The 21,985-nt window shown below is 42.1% G+C and overlaps 1 protein-coding gene across 1 annotated transcript; it reads right to left on the minus strand.

Moving 5' to 3' along the window:
* Positions 1-353: 353 nt before the first annotated feature.
* On the minus strand, positions 354-20,889 carry LOC121685625. The gene is made up of 19 exons (XM_042066236.1): positions 20,334-20,889; positions 19,383-19,545; positions 19,109-19,258; positions 18,814-18,974; positions 17,233-17,409; positions 16,478-16,619; positions 16,095-16,282; positions 15,037-15,178; positions 14,146-14,322; positions 10,869-10,887; positions 10,132-10,372; positions 9,446-9,637; positions 4,293-4,455; positions 3,313-3,473; positions 2,256-2,432; positions 2,002-2,143; positions 1,674-1,861; positions 1,108-1,249; positions 354-943 (listed from the first exon to the last, which is right to left on the minus strand). Exons 1-19 carry the CDS (start codon positions 20,505-20,507, stop codon positions 762-764), a joined length of 3,081 nt encoding a protein of 1,026 aa, XP_041922170.1. The 5' UTR covers positions 20,508-20,889; the 3' UTR covers positions 354-761.
* Between the last annotated feature and the right edge of the window lie 1,096 nt (positions 20,890-21,985).

Below are 21,985 nucleotides of genomic sequence, written 5' to 3' on the forward strand. Positions count from 1 at the left end.
AATTACAAGTTGTAGTTCAGTGAAATTTGTCTTGTCTAGGTGCTTACTGTACAGTAGGTATTATATGCCAATGACAATTACATCTTGGGAGGAATGAATTCAATTCATTTTTATTCAATGTTGTCTTTTCACAGTTTTACTATGGCACTGAGAAAGCAAAAATGAAGGCTGAAATTCCTCATTTTGAGAACTATGTTTTGCATTTTGATGTCCAGTGTGTAATGCTTGATTGAAATCACACAGTGATTTGACTACAAGATAGATAGATAGATAGATAGATAGATAGATAGATATATAGATTGATTGATTGATTGATTGATAGATTGATAGATAGATACTTTATTTATCCCTAAGGTGTGGAAAAGATGTGTTGTTTGAAGGCAAAATTTGCTTTTGCTGCATGTTTTAAATGTTTTGAGAGAGTAAGAGCTTTTTGCAATCAAAATGTGTAATTTTGGCCAGAGTGCTTTTGCTTAGACCTGCGTGTTAATTGTTTTGAAAATGTGATGTCAGAGTTGACACAAGCATTAAAGTGATTGAGAAAAACTGTAATGTGGATTCTTAAAATGTAAATTAAAAAATACATCCATTTAAACATTTTAAATTAACATATAATTTAGAATTTATACCTGGCCTTGAACCAATACTAAAGGAGTCCTTACTCTTCATTCACCAGTAAATATAGAACAGTCTGCAAGGCGTTAAAGAGATGAAGAGGTTGGTGGAGGCTTTTTGGTTCTGGGCTGTAGTACCACTATTGGTCAACGGGGGGTGAAAATGAGCTGGTATTGGTGGGGCACATTGGTGAAGCTGCTGTGCTCTGGCTTTATGTCAATGCTGGATGGTCCTCCAGGGGTGCTGAGGTGGAACTGCTGCACTATGGACACCAGGAAGAGCAGAAGCTCCATCCTCGCCAATGACTCACCTGCACACACCCGTTTACCTGAGAAATACACAACACAACACACACACACACACACACACACACATAGATAACATTTACTCATTATTTATCATTTGTAGACTTAGACGGTTAAATGGAATGAAAGGAGTTTTACCCTCTCTCTAATATGTATTCAAGATTCAAGATTAACTCTATCCTCCTACCTGCAGAGAAGGGAAGGAATGCTGGGTTCTTCTTGAAGTTGCCGTTCTTGTCCAGGAAGTGGTCAGGGTTAAAGTTCCAGGGTTTCTCCCATTGGTCCTCGTCCCGGAGCACAGAGTGCAGCATGGGGATGATCACGGTGTCCTGCAAGGGGTCAGAGGTCAGGAAGTGTGCAAACACTGGGGTGTTTTAAAGTAACCCCACTCTGAGTTCTGAGTGAAAAGTCTTATGCTTGTGGATGGATAAACATAAGGGCTGGTTCAGACAGGCTGTGTGGCGTGAGCCTGTCAGCTGCGTGGCGTGTCCATGTTTTTATTTCGGCTCCCATGTTAACAGACTATAGCTTGCACACTGCCTGCGTGACACGCTCGAGCCGCGTCGAAAAAGCGTGCCTGCTGGAAATAGGACAAACGCCTATTTTTCACGCAGCACGCAAGCGTGTTGGAACCGTTTCCATTCAAAACAGTTTGCCACGCGCAACAGACACACCACATTCACGCCACGCAGCCAGTCTGAATCAGCCCTAACATATCTTATGGATGTTTATGTTTATGTAACTTAGGTGTACCTTAGGAATGGTGTAGCCCTTGAATGAGATGTCCTTGGTGGCATAGTGGGGAACATTGAGAGGTACAAGGTCCATATAGCGCTGAACTTCATGGATGACAGCATCAGTGAAGGGGAGGGACTTCCTGTCCTCCATTTGCGGGACACCGTGTTGGCCAAGCAGCGAATCAATCTCCTTATGCAAACGTTCTGCAGAAATGAGGAAAAACAGATAAAACTTCCATATAGACGTATGGATTGGACCCATATGCACTTAAACCTAATCCATATCTCTCACTTTCCCTAAGTGTGTGTGTGTGTGTGTGTGTGTGTGTAGCCCATGGTTTTACCTTGAGTGTCCGGGTGCTTTATGAGTATCATAAGGGCATATCTGATGGTTGTGCTGGTGGTCTCAGTCCCAGCCAAGAAAAGGTTCATAACCGTTGCTACCAGGTTATCATAGTGGAACTCTGTTGTTGCGATGTCTTTCTCCTAATAGTTAGATATAAGTTCATCATATTGATTCTTTTGCATAGCACCGGAATGACAGAGTTTGTACAAAGATGTGAAATAAGAGGTGTGCTATCTACATTAAGCAACTTACCTTCTCGAGTCTGATGAGGAAACAGTCGATGAAGTCTCGAGGGTTGTCTGGGTCCAGAGTTTCCTTGTGCTGATGGATCTTTTCTTTAATAAAGGCTTTTGTTTCCTCCATCTGTTTGAACACAGTTTGATGGGGGCCGGGGAGGTGATCCATCAGCTTGGGGAAGATGTTGTACAGCTGTTTGGGGGAGAGGAAAATGGAATGGCTTACAAGGTATGCTGGTATCTCTACTAGTCATCAACTGAATATTGAACAAGACTGATTTGATTGACTGAAGAAAAAGGTGGACTGTGTTTTTGTGTGAGCATATTAGTGGCAGGCTTCTGCAAAATGCATAATTCTGGATTTGGCCATTCAATTCATGAATTGAATTGGAATTGGAATAGACCTGAAGTTCGCCTACAAAAAATTTGCCCGGTATCTGGCGATTTTCCCTACGGGAAAATAACATGGGGATTTTGAATTATTGCACCTGTTAAAGTCTCTCGTGGGGATGAAAAAGTCTGAAATGCAGAAGTTTTCCTGAACACACTTTTTTGCTACCCCAGAGGTAACTTGCTAACTAACTTAATGGAAAGTTGCATCGCACGTTAGCTCTGGGATAACAAAAATCAAAGTGTGCCGCCTTCACGTACTGGAGATCACAGTATCCACTCGAAGGCAGAGGACAAAAATGTGTAGAGCAAAACGTTTCCGATTTCCCCATGTTATTTTCCCACAGGAAAAATCTCAAGATACTGGACCTCCTTATATGGGGAAAGATGGTAGCTTTTTTTATAGGCGAACTTCAGAGGTCTATTGGTATGACAGGAAGTGGAATCAAAGATCCTTGATTCCACTTCCTAATGAATTTAATTCTACCAGAGAGGTTAAAGCGGATTATTTCCAATCCTCTCCCATTCCCTTTGTTTTCTCTCTTTCCTTCTCTTTCTCTCTTTCCCTCTGTTTTCTCTCATTCCCTCTGTTTTCTCTCTTTCCTTCTGTTTTCTCTCTTTCCCCGTTTTTCTCTCTTTCCTTTTTTTCATTCCCTCAGTCCATCCTCTCTTCCTTTCCATACCGGTCCCCAGGGGCTGCTCCCATTGCGAACTACGTTATTAATAATCTGCAGCAGACGCAGGAAGTTGACGTCATCGTAGCTGAAGCGCTGTCCGAACACCAGAGCACAGATCACATTGGACACGGCACTGGCCAAGAGGAAAGTGGGGTCAAATGGGACCGCTGAAGGCATTTTCAAAAGAGAGAGGGGGGGGGGGTTAAAATCTGTTTGTTTTTTGTTTTCAAAACTGTGCAACCCCCATGGGATTATACAAAAGGGCAAATAAAACACGACAGAAACTGTATTTCGCTACACTACTTGTTTTGGAACATCAACGAACATCACTAACCACTCGGTGAGTTGCACAGTTTTAAAAATGAACGTTAAGGGTTGTTTTAAGGACATGTTTGTGCATGCCCATAGCCAGCTAGTCAAAGGCGATTCAAAACGAGTTAGAAATTCGAGACAGGACCCATCGTCAAAATTTCGGTGTCCACCACTCTAGTTCATCCAAAACAAACCAGAAAAGGGACTCAAAGTGCTAAATACCGGAATTATCCTTTAACAGGTCAATGAGTGACTCTTGAAACAACCCTCCTTCCGATGAAACCTCCACAGGCTGTCTCCTTTCCATTTTCCCTATCTAGCTGCCTCTGCGCTCACACCCCCCAGCTCATTCTTTTTTCAAGTCTACCATCACTGCTACAAAGAAGGCTTTTTACAATGACAAGATCCACAGTGCCACTGAGACCCAGAAACTACTCTCATCCTCATTTTATAAGTCACTTTGGATAAAACATGTCTGCTACATAAATAATTGTAAACGTGAATGACGAGAGTAAACAGTAATTCTGAGGCACTCACAAGGAATATACATTTAAAAGCCTCTGTGGCCTTCTTCAGGGCAAATTCAAAATGACAATGAATGACGAGAGTGTTCCAAACAAGGACACGGTACGAGGTGACAGGAGTGTTTGGCGTCCAGAAGTAAGACAGCTCACCGTATCCCTTCAGAATCCGGATGCTAAAAGGCACCGGTGCCCTTCCTGCAAAGTCATCTGCCTGGTCCACCAGAGCCTCCTTTACGATTTGGTACCCACTCAGAATCACAAAGCGCTTGGGTCCAAGATGCACAGTGATGACTGGCCCATACTCTTTACTCCACTGGGATGGGAGAGAAAGAACATGGTTACAATACTGATATAACACAACCCTGAGTGGTTAAACCAGCTAAATGGCAGACACTGCTAACAGAATTTAGCACAAGTACCTGTCCCATTCAAACTATACAGTGTTCAAAGTTAAAGTTGATTGGTATTTAGCCGGTATTTAGCTAATGCTTTCATACAAAGTGACACAGACTCACAACGGTCCGTGGTTCTTAAGGGAATCAAGCCTGTGAGGACCGATTGTCAGGCAGTGACAAATGATGAAAATGAAGCGGTACAACATATGACCACCGCTCAGTCCTGCACATTCTCTCCGCAAAAATAAATCACGCTTGTCAATTTGTCTCCATCTTCTACTCCATCCCCTACTCTCACAACTTTTGTGTATGTAAATGAGTGTGTGCATGTGTGCGTTTGCTTTTGTGTATATGTGTGCTTTTCTGTGTGTGAGTTTTCGCTTGTGAGTGTGTGTGTGTGTGTGGGGGGGGGGGGGGGTGTAATGGTGTGTGTGTGTGTGTGTGTGTGTGCATGCGTCTACTTGCCTGCTTGTGTGTGTGTGTTTTATGTTTGTGTGTGTGTGTGGTGTGCGTGCATGCCTGCTTGTGTTGCTTGTTGCATGTGCTTGTCTGCATGTGTTTTTTATGTGTGTGTGCGTGCCCTTTCAATTTTGCCTGCCTGCAAGATGCGCGCATCGTAGACTATTGTTGTTTTAGATCACTACAGACAGTCTGTTTCCAAAACCATTTAGCTGATGTTGAAAAATAAACTGTAATATTCATCTCGTTTTGTATTGTCATTTTGAAGCATCAAAGTGGCTTGTTTGATTGTTGATTTCTTTCACCATATAACGTTCTCTTTCGTTCCATAGCTCTGTCAACATTGAACAATGAAAATAAGGGAGATTTCCCGGGTTTCTCACGCAAAATACGGAAAATGTCAACATTCGTCCCCATTAACGTTGGAAGGGTTGGAGCAACAAAGAAGCCTACTTTATTCACGCCTAACAGCCTATATCCATTTGGTCAACTTTATCCAGCCCTAAAAAAGCTAAATTTAACTTTGGTTTACTTGTAGCCTAACTTTAAACAGTGTGCATGCTTAACATAAAGCATACTTGTGCTTCATTCATCCACACATCCAGCTCCTAACGTTTTGACAAGCAATTCTACCAATTGACCTTGTTCCTGCCCATCTCTAGCTTTGCTGTCTCCATCCTTTCTGTTTTTGTTGTTTGCAAAAAAATATATAGTAGGCCCTATTTATTGGTAACCAGCAACAAGTGCAATTTGTTAATCGCTGTCATTCTCTCTCCTGCCAACAAAAATGTGTTACGTTCCAAGTAGCAGTGCGTAATTCTACTTCATAAAGTTGAACAAATACATTGGTCATATAAATAGCCAGTTTATGGTCTACAGTGTAGAGTTGGTAAGTTATGGTAGGCCAACTTGGAGTGAATAGGCCTATACAGGGGGAATTCTTTGTCTAATCGTAGCTAAGTAACCTGGCAGGTGCGCACGTAGACATAGCCTACGGCTGAACACTGCAAGCGTCAATGAATCGTGCTCTCACAACAACCACGTCGTTAACTTAAATAGGCCTAGGTTAACATCACTCTGAGTTCCCATTCAAGCAAGCAAAACGATGATTTGAATACATCTGTTTCACTGGAAGGGCAAGGGGTAACAACAGGACAACACAGAGACAGGCCAGAATGCAGGACTAATGTTATGAGAGTATTACAGTAATATGGGATATTCTACGGGAAAATATTAAAACGGCAAGACAGCGGGGAAAAGTTAAAATGATAAACCCGGAAAAAGTTGGCATGTTAGGTATTTTTCGGTCCCTGTGATTATTTGTGAAATTGTGCAAACCAGTGGCGATTCTAGACATTTTTACTGATTAATTCAAGGGTGGCAAAACATCCAGATAAACAGAAACAGACTCAAGATATTAAATTAGCACAAATACATTAGGAAAACCATGCACCAAACACCATACTCATCAATTTAAAGGCAAAGACCATACTCTCACATAAAATGTATTTGAATAAAATGCAAATACAAATAAACAAACATATTAAATCTAAGTTGTCTATCAATGGGTTATGCTGTGCTAAAACAAATTCCATCATAGGGACATTAAAATATATTCTATTATATTATATGGCTATCTATGGCCATCTATTTTTGTAGCTGTTAAAATAATTTGACCTGCTTTTTTTGTCTGAATTGGCAAAGAGCTATAACAAAGTCATCCAAAATCAACAAACACCTCTGAACTAAATGCTTAAAATACTTTTGCATGAAACATGAATGAAATAAACACCAATTAAAGACTAACCTTAATCTAAACATAATGTTACATTCATAATGCTACAGGCCCTAAGGCTCAATCCCATTTGTCATTCTTCCCCTTCCCCTTCTCCTTCCCCCAGCCCCCTTGTCCCTCGAAACAGAGTGGCAATACATAGGGGTGAGAATATTCCCCTTGGATATAGGACACCTAGCCTATAGGGGACAGCTGGGACGATCAAAACACTTTTTAATTAAACGTTATTTACAAAGAGACCACACCGAAAGTTAATATTTTGTCACTAGCAATAACTCACAGTATATCTGCCTTTTGTCAAATACAGTTGCACTTTCAGCTCTGAACAAAACCATTCAGGATTTAAGCAAAAGTGGAACGTGTGCAATGTTTCATTTATCCCTCCTGGTCGGGACGAATAAAACAGGCATGGGGTAAGAAAGAAACGTACAGTTTAGCCCAAGCTACGTAAACTTCCCAAAATGTAAATATTTCACAACAAATCCTTGACTGGTTGAATGGTCACCAGAATTCATATCGCTACCTGTAGCCTATGCGACGAGTGTTTATAATGAGTGAGATTGATGAACAGTACAGTAGACCTGCATCACTGTATGAAACATGACAAAAACATGAAACATTACATATTACATAGACCTGTAAATCATCTGATTTTAATATTTACAAATATCTAGGCTATATTTAACATTTATGTTTTATTTGGCCTGCTATAAAATGTAAAGCCCACAGTTGGAGACATGTAGAAATTTGCTGCAAATTCAAAACCAGAATACTCTGGAATGGCTATCTGTACAGGGGGATGCTTTACACCTTTGTGTTCGGTAAGGTCCGCTGTTTATTCTGATATATGGTTTGTATGTATTGTTTGTATATGGGAAGAGTTCGCAAAGCATTCCACCGAGATGAATGGGTAGGGAGATGGGCGAGGAACTGTATAATAATATGATTCAATTAAAGTTACTTTTCTCACGAACCGTTTACCACAGCAACTAGTGGCTCACATCGTTTAAAAGCTCTTTCATGTGATGTGATACATGTAATGTATGTGTGATGAGTAGGCTACTTTGCGAGTAGACTACGGTAGTTGGACGCTCTTTCTTTCTTGCCATGCGCTGTCACTTTCTCCACTGCGTAGCCTAAAAGACTAAATTAATTTGCGCTGTAAATGCTAAGATTATTTGACAGGCCATAGGTTAAATGAAAATCGCTATTAGTCAGATGCAAAGAATATTGAAAGAAGGGGGCACCAAGTTCACAGTGGCCTGTGAACCTCCGATTTTCCAACCTTGATTAGGACAGTATTATCATTAAAGGCTTTTACAAAAGTAGGCCCACAGTTAACACTTAATGACCTAGCAAATGTTGGCTGGGTAGGCTAGGTAAAATAAGCAGGTAGGAAAATTAGTCTAGGATGATGCAACTTGTGTGTGTGATTAGATAAATAGGCACTGGCAGATGCGATAGGTAAATAGATATCTTTGCATGTTAGCACAAGCAGGCCTAAACTCACATGCTAAAAACAGTAAGTCATGTATAATGGCAAGCGTGTTTGCCACTTTCTGATGTCTGTCTGACACTTCAAACTAGCGCTGCAAGTGCATCAAGAAACGTCCCGCCTTAGACCGTCATAATAGCCAACCGTAGACTAGGATTTTGGGGTGGCACCTGGGGTGACCAATCAAATTTCAAGGGTGGCCTGTGCCACCCCGAGCCACCCCTCTGGCTCCGCCCCTGGTGCAAACGCCTTTTCAAGTCATTTGAGAAGGAAGGAGTGTAGCAAGCTCCCAAATTGACGTTCGTCTGAGAAATTGAGTTTTGGATAATGTTCAGCTTCAGCAGCTTTACAATGACTGAGGAAGCCTAGAGACGAGTCCATAGCAACAAGTTGAATTTGTTATTAGCCAGTGTGCTTTGTTGAATGGTCTCAATGTTTTATTGTTTTATTTCATGTGAATACTTACTAGAGGAGTAACTTATTTCAAGTAGGCTAATGCAGTTGCAGGAAGTGTGCATTTAGTTTCCATGCTTATTGTGTTTCCACAACAATGTTAGTGAGTAAATCTACTGAAATGGCCACCATCTTGGTGAAGTGTGATGTGTAAGATCAGAAAGCAGAGGTTGATTTTAGAATGGTAGCTTAAGTCGATGTGTTTTCATAGTGCTTAAAAGCGTGGGCGGAAGATATCGACAATTGGCCGGGGAGGGTCATGTCTTTTTTGAAAAAACTGCTGGAGGGTCGTTGAAAATTTTCTTGCAGGCAGGGGAGGGTCATGCAACTTTTGATTGAAGCACTCAAAATCCCTCCGGTGGCCCCGTTTATAAATAACGAACAGTCCCTTACATAGTCCGATGCATCATTACACTACGTTACAACTACACCTCTCGACCTGTGGTAGAATGATAGTAGAAGCATAGTTCCGGGATCTTCATGTAAAAGACGTCACTGACGCCAGTTATTTGTTTGCAAATTAATAATTATAAATAGATTTAGGTTTCTAATTGATATTTACACTTCTAACCACCATACATCCATACTTTAAAATCCCCAAGGCAGAAAAAACTCTGACAAAACCTATTATGACCGCCATTTTGCTACGCGGCAGTCATAATAATCAACAAACAAAAGCAGAATGTAGTATGTGCCTACACCTCACCTTCATAAAGGTCTTATAGGGTGCACTCTTGTCCACTTGGGGCAGGTTTCCCAGCAGGGGTAGTCCAGCGGGGCCTGGGGGCAGTGGAAGCCCCCGTGTCCCCCTCCTCCTCCAGGCCAGCAGCAGCAGGACCATCGCCAGACCAGCCAGCAGCAGCATGCTGGACTCAAACATGACGCACACACACCTCCTCTACAGCCAGTGACTGCTGTTAACAGGATGTAGATACTGTTAGTCTAAGATTATAAAATAGCATTTTGTGATGAGAATGTGGTTCACTGCACATTCCATTGTATGGCACTATAAAGGATGCACTGAGATTTTTTAAATAAATGTCAAAAAATACGTACTACAACCCCAAATCAGAAAAAGTTGGGACATTGTGTAAAATGCAAATATAAACTCACTCCACAAAGGGTCAAGGCACCTTCCTCTTTCTGAAGGGGAGATTTCCCACACTGCTGTCTTGGTCGGTCCTTCAACCTAATCAATTACTCTCTCTCTCTCTTGCTCTCTGAGTCTCCTTATCTTTTTTCTTTTTTTACCTTCACTGCCTCTGAGTGTCTGTCTCTCACTCTGGCACCCTCTCTGTTTTTATCGTGAACTGAGAGGTTTTATTTACTCTGTGATGGAGGAAGCCAGTGGGTGGAGTTACTGTCAGCAGTAGGACAGAGGTAAGTCAGTACCGTAACCTCTGGCACAATGCGCATCTTTAAATCTGTCACCACACCTCCAGCAGTAGGACAGAGGTAAGTCAGTACCGTAACCTCTGGCACAATGCGCATCTTTAAATCTGTCACCACACCTGCAGCAGTAGGACAGAGGTAAGTCTGTACCGTCAGCAGGCTGTCAGCCTGCAAAGCCCTCAGTCCAGATTTCAGCACAGAAACAAGAAACCCTGACAACAGCCTGGCAGCATCTCCAAAACTATAGGAGCATAATTGAATGAGAAATCATGTCAGACCTCAAATGGATGTAAACTGGGAAAAACTTAATTATGTAATATGAAACCAACTGACGTTGCAAAAACATTTTCTAGGTAGGCATGTGGTATTATTAATATAAAACTAAAACTTTCATAAATATGAAATAGAAAATAATTAAAGTATTACATTGAAACAGTAAAATAACTACATGAACCGCAAAGCAGTACAAAATATGACCGGTGCTCAGTGCACATTCTCTCCGCAAAAATAAATCACGCTTGTCAATTTGTCAATTTCTCCATCCCTATGTAAATGAGTGTGTGCCATGTTAGCCTAAATAGACACCTTATAATTTGACTTAAGGAAAGTTTACTTGCTTATTGATATTGTAATTGCTTTGGAATATAAAATATCATTGCCATATGTTTAAGTGAATGAAATCTGTGTCCAAAATAGACACAGCTGTAGTGATCTTTGTGCAGAGAAGCAGTACTCACCTTTGCACACCCAACCAGCCTGCAGTCCATACCTCAATATCAAAACAAACAAAGCTTACAACAATGTGAGACTTTCTCCAACACCGTTAATGAGAGGAAGGTTCACTGGGGTCAGTATGGACAATTTCTGTTCTCTCACCTCTGAACAGATCAGGTCAGGGGATTATGCAAGATATACTGTTTTTTTTTTCTTTTTTTTTGTCTGGGGCAAAAACTCTAAAGGGGGATCTCTATGGTTCTCAAGATATTCACATAAAACTGTGTCCAGCCATCTACAGGCCAGGCAAATTCACCCACCAGTGCTCAAATTCACCCGCATTTGGCTGGTGGCGGGTGCTAATTTCCATCATTTGGCTATTTAGCACTGTAAACTAGATTTGTACCAAAAAAAGTTTCTGCCATTTCTGTGCCTTGAACTACATCATAATTTGACTTCTATAGCTGATGTCCTCCACCTTTCTTTTCTTGCCCGACATCCTCTAATCGACAGCCACCAAGCAAATATTATAGAGCTAGATCTTTGCAGCCAAATGTGCAAAAAACTTTGAATCGACAGCATACAGGAAGCTAAGCCAATCAAAAAACAGACCTGTCTCAAATGCCTGTTTTATTCGTCCCGATCAGGAGGAATAAATTAAACATTGCGCACGTTCCACTTTTGCTTAAATAATTCCTGAACGGTTTTGTTCAGAGCTGAAAATGCAACTGTATTTGACAATAGACAGCTGTAGGTTTTCGCTTGTGACAAAACATTAACTTTCAGTGTGGTACAATCTCTTTATAAATTTTATTTAAGTGTTTTGATCGTCCCAGCTGTCCCCTATAGTGGTGTCCCATATCCAAGGGGAATATTCTCACCCCTATGTCTTGCTACTCTGTTTCGAGGGACATGGGGTAGGCTAGGTGAAGGGAAAGGGGAAGAATGAGAAATGGGATTGAGACTTAGGGTCTGTAGCATTATGAATGTAACGTTATGCTCCCATAGAAACTAGGCTACCTCATTGGTAGATCGCTGGCTTAACCAGCAAGTCATTTTTTAAGACGTTAGGCAATAATTTAGATTACGGTTAGTCTTTAATTGGTGTTTATTTCATTCCTGTTTCATACAGAAATATTTGAAGCATTTAGTTGAGAAGTGTTTGTTGATTTTGGATGACTTAAGCTCTTTGTCAGCTGGTCAAATTATTTTTGGCAGGACACAGCTTGTCCAGATTTTGGACCACAAGTCGGAGAGTGCTGCTGTCACGAAGGGAGTGCCACAGGGGTCTGTTCTGGGGCCCCTGCTCTTCATCATCTACCTCCTCCCACTGGGAAATATCCTGAGGCAACATGGTGTTCAGTTTCACTGCTATGCTGATGACACCCAGCTTTATATGTCCACCAAACCGATTATCTCCCTTCCTCCTGCTGCAATAACTGCCTGTCTGCACGATATCAATCTGTGGATGACTAACAACTACCTAAAACTGAACAGTAAGAAGACTGAATTACTTGTTGTTGGCTCAAAAGCAACGCTGGCAAAGATGGAAAATAGAGTCTTCCTATCTGTAGATGGCTCCAACATTGCCTGCTCCACCAAGGTGAAGAGTCTTGGTGTTATACTAGACAGCACACTTTCATTCACTGCCCATATTAACAGTGTGTCTCGCAGCGCCTTTTTCCATCTGCACAACATCGCAAGACTGCGCCCCTCCCTCAGTCAGCAGAGTGCAGAAGTACTTGTAAACGCCTATGTTACATCCCGCATTAATTACTGCAACTCCATCTTTTCTGGCATTCCACATAAATCACTCCATCGCCTCCAAATAATTCAGAACTCTGCAGCCAGGATAGTAACAGGCACAAAGTCCACAAGCCATATAACACCTGTACTGTAACAGCTACACTGGTTACCAGTTACCCAGAGAGTCCAGTTTAAGATCCTACTGTTGACATATAAGGCCCCATAACCTTGCTCCCAACTATATCACCGACCTCCTGGAGAGCTACACCCCTTCCCACTCGCTGCGGTCCTCATCAGCTGGTCTGCTCAAGGTGCCCAAGATGAACCTCAGCACCATGGGAGAGAGAGCGTTCTCCCACACAGCCCCAAAGCTATGGAACTCACTTCCAAATGACATCAGGCAGTGTGAATCCACTGCCCAGTTTAAAAAGGAACGGAAAACCTAGGATCTCTTCAGACTAGTATATGGACTATGACATGGATATGTCTCCATGATGGAATTTGTTTTAGCACAGCATAACCCAGTGATAGACAACTTTAACAACAATAATTTTTTATTCAAATATAAAAACATTTTATGTGAGAGTATAGTATTGGTGTTTTTTGTCCTTCAATTCATGAGTATGGTGTTTGGTGCATGGTTTCCCTAATGTATTTGTGCTGTTTCTGTTTATCTGGATGTTTTGCCTCATGCCACCCTTGAATTAATCAGTGCCTCACTAGTGCCACCCTTGTTAAAAATGTCTAGAATTACCAGTGTATATCCAGTCACATGTGATATGCTGGCCACTAAACCCACTTAAAAACATGATTACAGCGAACTCAGTGCTGACATCCAGAATAAGAAAAGTTAAAAACAAATATACAGAAAGACAAAAGTATTTATTTACAATCACAATATGAAAATGCTGACGATCAACAGCAACAGCCAAAAAAAAATCAGACCCAGATCATTATCTAAAAAAAAACCTCTTCTTTGTTCAAAGAAATATTATAGGTCTACCACACCTTTAGATTCACACCAAAAGTCAGATGAGGAGACATGTGTAACAAAAGTAATAGCTGTATTGAATGTAGATCATGTAGATCAAGGGGCAGCTGTGGCCTACTGGTTAGTGCTTCGGACTTGTAACCGGAGGGTTGCCGGTTCGAACCCCAACCAGTAGGCACGGCTGAAGTGCCCTTGAGCAAGGCACCTAACCCTTCACTGCTCCCCGAGCACCGCTGTTGTTGCAGGCAGCTCACTGTGCCGGGATTAGTGTGTGTTCACTGTGTGCAGAGACCAAATTTCCCTCACGGGATCAAAAAAGTATACTTATATATAGTGCAGATTGAACGCAAACCATCTTTAATACACTAAGCAACAGTTTAGACTGATAGAAACACTGCAAAGAGGGGTAATTCAGCCGAGTAATCCTTGTGATAGTAATGGTAATAGCAGTAGTCTGGATTTACAATCGGTTCACATGTTCCAGTTCAGAAAAAAACCCTCGAAAAGAGCCTCATGACCTGAGATTCTAGGTATACTGTCCTGTAGTACCATGGCTAATCAACGGGGGGTGGCGATGAGCTCATATCGGCGGGGTATGTTCCCAAAGCTGCTGAACTCGGGCTTTATGTCAATACTGGATGGTCCTCCAGAGGTGCTGAGGTGGAACTGCTGCACTATGGACACCATGAAGAGCAGAAGCTCCATCCTCGCCAATGACTCACCCACACACGCCCGCTTACCTGAGAAATACACACACACACACACACATATTGTATCTATAGTAATCTGACAAAGCATCCTATCATTCTGGTTGTGTTTTCCTGTTGTTATCCTTTTATATATTTATATATTTGAATAAAAGCATCTGTCAAGTAAACTCAGCAGTTAGCCAACCGCCTTGTGTGTAAACCACATGACAGTATTTTCTGTAAAATAAAAACACACCCGTGTATTAACTGTGGTGCCCATATATTCAAATAAAATAGAATTCAAATCGTGCTTCAATCAGAAAGAAAAATGAAAAGAAATGCATTCCCATGTATAACCCATCACTGTGTATTAACCTTATATACATTTTGATGAATCAATCAATGTAAATAGCAGGGCATTATGGTACTGTGCAGATTTGTAACTCATTATTCTGTATGTAAATAGCTTCCCATGCTGCCTTAATGTGACACTATTGTTAGTGTGTTACGGTAGCGTTAAGTTACCCACTGCTTGCTACATATGAACCATGAGTGCCGGAACATTCTACACCGCTAACTGTTTTACGAGTGCAGGTGTATTCATTAACCTACATGCCGACTCATCAAACAGTGCCACACCATAGATATATCTACCGTTAATGTTACCTAGCCTACATTTGCCAATATAATGCCTAACAAAGTTAGAATGAAATATGTCTTTACAGACTTCTTTCATAAACAGCAAACAAACCAAACTCTCCACACCTGCCGAGAAGGCGAAAAAGGCAGGGTTCTTCTTGAAGTTGCCATTTTTGTCCAGGAAGTGGTCAGGGTTGAAGGTCCAGGCGTTCTCCCATTGGTCCTCATCCCGGAGCACAGAGTGCAGCATGGGAATGATCACGGTGTCCTGCAAGGGGTCAGGGATCAGGAAGTATAACAGTAAGTTTTATCTTCACAGCTGTCTGTACTTAGGCTTTTATCACTTTTCTCACATACGCTGTAATCTCATTAGCATTTTTTCATTAGTATTTTACAGATGTGTCGCTAAAGCAGAGCCAAATAAGTATATATACTCTTTTGATCCCGTGAGGGAAATTTGGTCTCTGCATTTATCCCAATCAGTGAATTAGTGAAACACACTGCACACAGTGAACACACAGTGAGGTGATTAGGTGAAGCACACACTAATCCCGATGCAGTGAGCTGCCTGCTAGAGCAGTGAGGGGTTAGGTGCCTTGCTCAAGGGCAGACATGTTTTGTTCAATCGGCCTTGTGAGCACTTTACTCTGCCAGTGACAATTATGACACATTACGCCATTAATCAGTCTGATTGATCAGCTGATCAAACAGTCTATCACTAGTGTAATCAACCACTAGATAGATACTATTATCCAATTCTTCTGCTACATTTGACACATCTGTGGTTAGTGAACACACACACATACACACACACACACACACTAGGAGCAGTGACCACACAGTGAGTAGTACACACAAACACCCAGATCAGTGGACAGCCATTGCTGCTGCAGAGTAGTTGAGGATTCAAGAGCACGTATGTGTGGAAATGGGACAGCGCTGTTTCTGTAAACCACACACACACGTTTCCTACCGGTCGAACCGGCTGCTCTTCCGTCTGATTCACTAACCAGTAGGCAACGGCTGCCCACTCGATACAACAGTCAGTTGTTACTGAACATCAAGCAATCGCAAAGTTACAAAGTAAACCTGTTCTGGAGCCAAACCTGGGTTGTCACACAGGCGTGTAGGCTGTGTAGTACAGTGGCAGAGAGGTGTTCCACTGACATGTGGAGTGGACAGACCTTGGGGATGGTATAGCCTCTGAAAGAGATGTCCTTAGTGGCATAGTGGGGGAGATTGAGGGGCACGATGTCCAGGTAGCGCTGGGCCTCATGAATGACAGCATCAGTGTAGGGAAGGGACTTCCTGTCTTCCATTTGTGGAATGCGATGTGCGCCAATCACTGTCTCAATCTCATTATGCATGTGCTCTAGAAATCAGACAGACAACATAATGTGTTTAAAGTGTTATAGGTATGCATAATTGTTTATAAAGTACTCATAATGTATCTTGGAAACTGACATAGGTCTGTATAACTGTTAGTATATGAACATGCCTGCACTTCTAAAGCATTATGATGTTCTAGTAGTGTGTGCGTGTGTGTGTGTGTATATTCGAGCCCTACCCTGTATCTTTGGATGTTTGATTAGAAGCATGATAGCATATCTCATGGTTGTGCTGGTGGTCTCTGTGCCAGCAAAGAAAAGGTTCAGGACAGTGGAGACTAGATTATCATAGAAGAACTCTGTGGTGGGAAGGTCTCTCTCCTAAGACAGTAAAAAGACACATATGGTAAGTGAGAATGATGGGACGTGGTTAGCTTGTAGCAGGCTATACACCATGTCTATCTGCTCTGCACACTTTGTAAAGTTTGATTATGCATGTTGTTGTAGGCTATCTCTCATTGAATGTCAGACATGTAACTAAAGTCCATGCCAGAGATGAATGATTAGCAGGGTACTTGATAGAACGTAAAGTTCAAAAGCAACATGAGCAAAATGTCTAAAATACAGCCTATGCATTGCTGAAGTGAACTGACTGAATTCACTTCTCAAAATTTTGGATTTGGCAACAAGGTCACTCAATATCCCACTGACCCTATATGGAAAATGTATATTAGTATAATGTTTTTCATATACTGTCTGTCAGCATGTTCACACAAATCATTTTGGCCACTTTCATGCAGAAATAGAAAAATGTATGTTTCATTTTTGATCAACCATGCATGTTAAAGGGTATCATGGCATTGTAATATGAAATGTATTGAATTATATTGAAATGTTTTGAAAAGTATGATTACTACATGATTTTTGTAGACCTTTTTCATATGGGTTTACTCAGCTAGCCCACTATAAATCATATTAGTTGTCTCCTGCCTACCTGCTCAATTCTGATGAGGAAACAGTCGATGAAGTCTCGAGGGTTGTCTGGGTCCAGAGTCTCCTTGTGCTGGTGGATCTTCCCTATTACAAACTCCCTAAGTTTGTCAATGCGTTGGAAGAATTTTTGGTGGGGGCCGGGTGCGTAAGTCATCAGACGGGGGAAGATGTTGTACAGCTGTGGGGAAGAAGGGTTGTAGCCTGGATCAGGAGAAACATAGTCCAACACTAGGAACACACGAGTGGACGAGTAATCCTTTTGGAGCAAAGTGAACATGCGCCCACACAGATTTTCTTTTTAATATCTGGATCTTTTAAGTTTTAAACTAATCCATTCTTGTCTTTTCATAGTCATACTTAATATTTAATAATAAGCAAAGTTATTGCACTGTTCAATCCCTACCAATTTGCCTACCGTCAGAACAGGAAAACACAGAGGATGCCATCTCTATGGCACTTCACTCTGCCCTGTCCCACCTTGACAATAGCAACACCTATATGAGAATGCTGTTAATTTACTTCAGCTCAGCATTCAACACCATCATCCCCTCCAAACTAATCACCAAACTCCGAACTCAGTGAACTGGCCATCAATACCTCCTTCTGTAATTGGACAGTTTGGTATGGCAACTGCTCTGCCTACGACCGAAAAGCACTGCAGTGGGTGGTGAAAACTGCCCAACGCATCACCAGTTCCTCACTCCCCTCCATCGAGGCCATCCAGGGCAAGGGATGCTTGCGCACAGCATCATCAAAGACTCACCCCAACCACAGAGTGTTCACCCCACTCCCCTTTGGGAGGCGTTATAGATCTCTCCGCACCCGAACCAGCAGGTTTAGAAAAAGCTTCTGTCCTGCGGCTGTCACTCTACTGAACTCTAGCGCTGCAGCCCAGTGACAACCAACCAACTACGCCCCCATTTATTTACAGATGTATATACTGTAATTACACATATACATAGTAATATCCCACTGCTCTTCATACTATTTATCCTGCACATACACTTATTTTTACTACTCTTATAATGTTACTGTTTCTGCAATACAATGGTGCTCTTACCACACTGCACATAGCTGTACATACTGTACATACCTGTCTATATGGTTCATACTGAATATCCATATTTATTCAATTTTTTTATATAATATATTCTGTTGATACACTGCATATTTCTATATTATTCTTACTACTGTTGTAATGGTACTGCCACTACATTGTTGTTCATAGATTGTGAATATTACATAGCCATATTTATTCTGCTTTTATAAGGTAAATGCTAATACACTGCACACATTTATATTTAATTTATATTACTCTAAACCACCTTCTATAAACCAACTGTATACACTGCTACTACAACTACTGTTTACACTGCACTATAGTTCTTGTCTTGTCTATGCACCACCTGTCTATAATTTGTATATCACATTGCACTTTTCTGCTTTTTTGCACTTCTGATTAGACGCAAACTGCATTTTGTTGTCTTTGTACTTGTACTCTGTACAATGACAATAAAGTTGAATCTAATCTAATCTAATCTAATAGCTATAAGAGTTGTTTTAGTTTGTGTCATTTTTCTACCTGTCCCCATGGTGTGCTTCCGAAGCGAAACACATCTGAGATAATCTCCAGCAGACGCAGAAAGTTAGTGTCATCGTAGCTGAAGCGTTGTCCAAACACCAGAGCACAAATCACGTTAGACACGGCACGACTCAGGAAGAACGTGGGGTCAAAAGGGGCCGCTGAAGGAGAGAGAGAGAGAGAGAGAGATCTAGAGAATGTATGGTGGCCCTGTATATGAAATTGCTTAGTTTTGTCCATACTTAATCAAATGCACATGTTTGTTTGCCACACACATACACCCACACAGACTCACACTTGGTTTCTCTCAGGCTCTCCAGCAGGTGTCTGCTCTCCTCCTGAATCCACTGCTCCATCTTCTTGCGGCCCATCCCAAAGTCCCTGAGTGTGCTCAGTGTGAAGCGTCTCAGCTGACGCCAGCGCTCACCATTACTGATTGCCAGGCCTGACGAAGAAAATCAACAGACTGCATAGATTTGATGGCCTGATCATAAACAGCCAGAATGGCAATCAATAACCACAAGATCACTTTTAGTAGACAACCAGAAATTTTGTTTTTATGATCTTACCGTATCCCTTGACGACCCGGTTCAAGAACGGAAGTGGTGCCCTTCCTGTGAAGTCATCAGCCTGGTCCACTAGGGCCTCCTTCACTGTCTGGTACCCACTGAGGGTCACTATCCGCACAGGCCCAAGGTTCACAGTCATGACCGGCCCATACTGCTTACTCCACTGAGAAAGAAAAAAACAGAATCAGGGGAGTTTCATCATTTGGAGTCCCTCTGTAAATACCCATGGTCTGGTCTCCTGTACAGCTATAAAACCTTGTCCTAAATTATTTTTCACCTTAATATAACCTTTATGGAGCCAATTTGATGGTAAATGAACTTTAATAAGTGAATCATTTACCTAGCACAGCTATACAGCAACGGCCTTGTGAGAATCGTGAAACATTACCTTGTCAGTAAATATAGCTCTTTGGAGATAGTTTCTGCCTGTTGTTATTCCTTCACCTCCACAAAAAATGTAGAAGTTCTCTTTTCCTAATCCATGCCTAATTCTGCCTAACCCATGCCATGTATGGCAAACCAGCCCTTATTGTTTACAGTCCTTTTGGACCACTCGCGATGAAAGAACAAGTATGGTTACACTTTACTTGACAGTGTTGACATAAGAGTGACATGACACTGTCATGAACGTGTTATAAACAAGTCATAAACGTTTATGACATGTCGCTTCTGTTATTAAGTGACATTCGGTTTTTGTCATAACAAGGGTTAGGTTTAGAGTTATGGTTAGGGTTGGGGTTGGGGTTAGACGTTAGGATTAGGGTTAGGATTAGGTTTCATGTGTCATGACAGTGTCATGTGTTCATGACAGTGTCATGTCACTCTTATGTCGATACTGTCAAGTACCAACTTTCTAAAACCACAAGCAGGGTCACATTCTTTTCATGCACATACTTGCACAGCTATGAATGGATAACTTTGCAGACAAACCCAAAGTGCTACTTTGCTCACCTTCATGAAGGTCTTGAAGGGTGCTCTCTTGTCCACTTGGGGCAGGTTTCCCAGCAGGGGTAGTCCAGTGGGGCCTGGGGGCAGTGGAAGCCCCCGTGTCCCCCTCCTCCTCCAGGCCAGCAGCAGCAGGACCATCACCAGACCAGCCAGCAGCAGCATGCTGGAGTCAAACATGACACACACACCTTTCCTCTATCTGTTTGTACTAGCTTCACGTTCTGGTTACTCCCTGTGTCCTCTGTCTGCTGTTATTTCTCTCTCTCTCTCTCTCTCTCTCTCTCTCTCTCTCTCTCTCTCTCTTTCTCAATATCTCTCTCCCTTCTCTCTGTTTCTGTATCACAATAACTATATGTCCTTTTCTTTTTGCCACAATGTCTGTCTCTCTGTCTGTCTGCCTGTTTGTTTCTGTCTGTGACTTGTTTTTGCTCTTACTGAGTCTTCCCCACAGACTGAGGGAATTCGTATGGAGGGTGTTGCATTCATGCATTCGTATGGAGGGGGCATTATTTACTGAACAGGCATTGGATAGAGGGGAGTCATGTGACCAGTTTAACCTGGAGAACTACCCTTATCTTGTCTGAGAATACCCGACTTAAGGGGGGGATTCACATTGTACGTGGCATGCGATGCGCTTGCCGCTAGGTTGCTCTTGGTTGAGGTAATGTCCCAAATATTTGTGTTGTGGTTGCTGCCGGGCTCAGCGCAAAATACCTATGATTTGCAGCGCGCTGAGGTCAAAGTTCAACATGGTTCAACTTTGACCGCGGCATGCGCAAGAGCGGCTAATCAGCAAAATGCTGCTTGCACTGCGCTTTGGTCAACGCAGCGGCAGGCCAGTTCTTGCACAGCTCTTGCGCTTGCGTCCCGACCCCCAGTTTAAGAACCGCTGAGCTAGTGCACAGAGCCCATAGAACTCAAGGGACAATTCGGTACCTAGCTTTCTAATGTATATGGAAGGAGCTACAATTACAGGAAGTGTAACAGGACAGGTGAGGGCGGGATCAAAACAACAACAGAGCCACACAGCAAAATAAACAAAGCAAATGAAAATAGTATAAAAATAGAAAAGATAGAAATTCAAGCCAGAACCCTAACAAATTCATTAGACAGAGTGCAGAGTGTTTCTCTGTGGAGAACCAAACTCACAGCCTTAGTTTTCTTAGCCCCCTTTGGTTTACCAGTCAAGCTGCAGGAATAATCGTCCTCACTCTCACTCAGTCTATGATAAGCTGCCTCTGATGACTGTTGACTGTGCTGTGTCACAATTTCCTGGATGCAGTGGGGGGGTGGGGGGTGGGCTCTGACTCGCATTACTTTCATGAGTGCCTTCCAAAGCAAATCAGAGCTGAACCCTCACCTGAATGAGCGGAGTGGTAAACATTCATAAGCACCTGGGCCAAGTTTACCTGCTGTCACTGTTGTTCCTCTGAACTCTGTGTAGATATTGTACGTTCTAACCCTTGAACACACAGGAAGGTGTCACAATCTCTGGACACAGTAAGATAGCAAAAAGAGAGAGAGAGAGAGAGATGGTGACAGAGAGGGATAGATAGATAGATAGTCAGTAGTTTATTCAGTATCTTTTTTTCTACCACTGCCACCAGGGAGTCTAGCTCCATGCCAACCAGAGAGCCAGTCCGCCTGATCAGCTT

The sequence above is a fragment of the Alosa sapidissima genome, chromosome 16, assembly GCF_018492685.1.
Source record: "Alosa sapidissima isolate fAloSap1 chromosome 16, fAloSap1.pri, whole genome shotgun sequence".
Classification (NCBI taxonomy): domain Eukaryota; kingdom Metazoa; phylum Chordata; class Actinopteri; order Clupeiformes; family Clupeidae; genus Alosa; species Alosa sapidissima.

Excerpts from the sequence above, each read along its gene's own strand:
- LOC121685625 (XM_042066236.1), bottom strand. The coding sequence starts at position 20,507 with ATGTTTGACTCCAGCATGCTGCTGCTGGCTGGTCTGGTGATGGTCCTG. Across the intron at positions 19,259-19,382 it reads CCGGGTCGTCAAGGGATACG|GCCTGGCAATCAGTAATGGT; the intron begins GTAAGATCATAA and ends TTTCTTCGTCAG. Across the intron at positions 9,638-10,131 it reads GCATTGTGCCAGAGGTTACG|AGGAGGTGTGTGTGCGTCAT; the intron begins GTACTGACTTAC and ends CACTGGCTGTAG.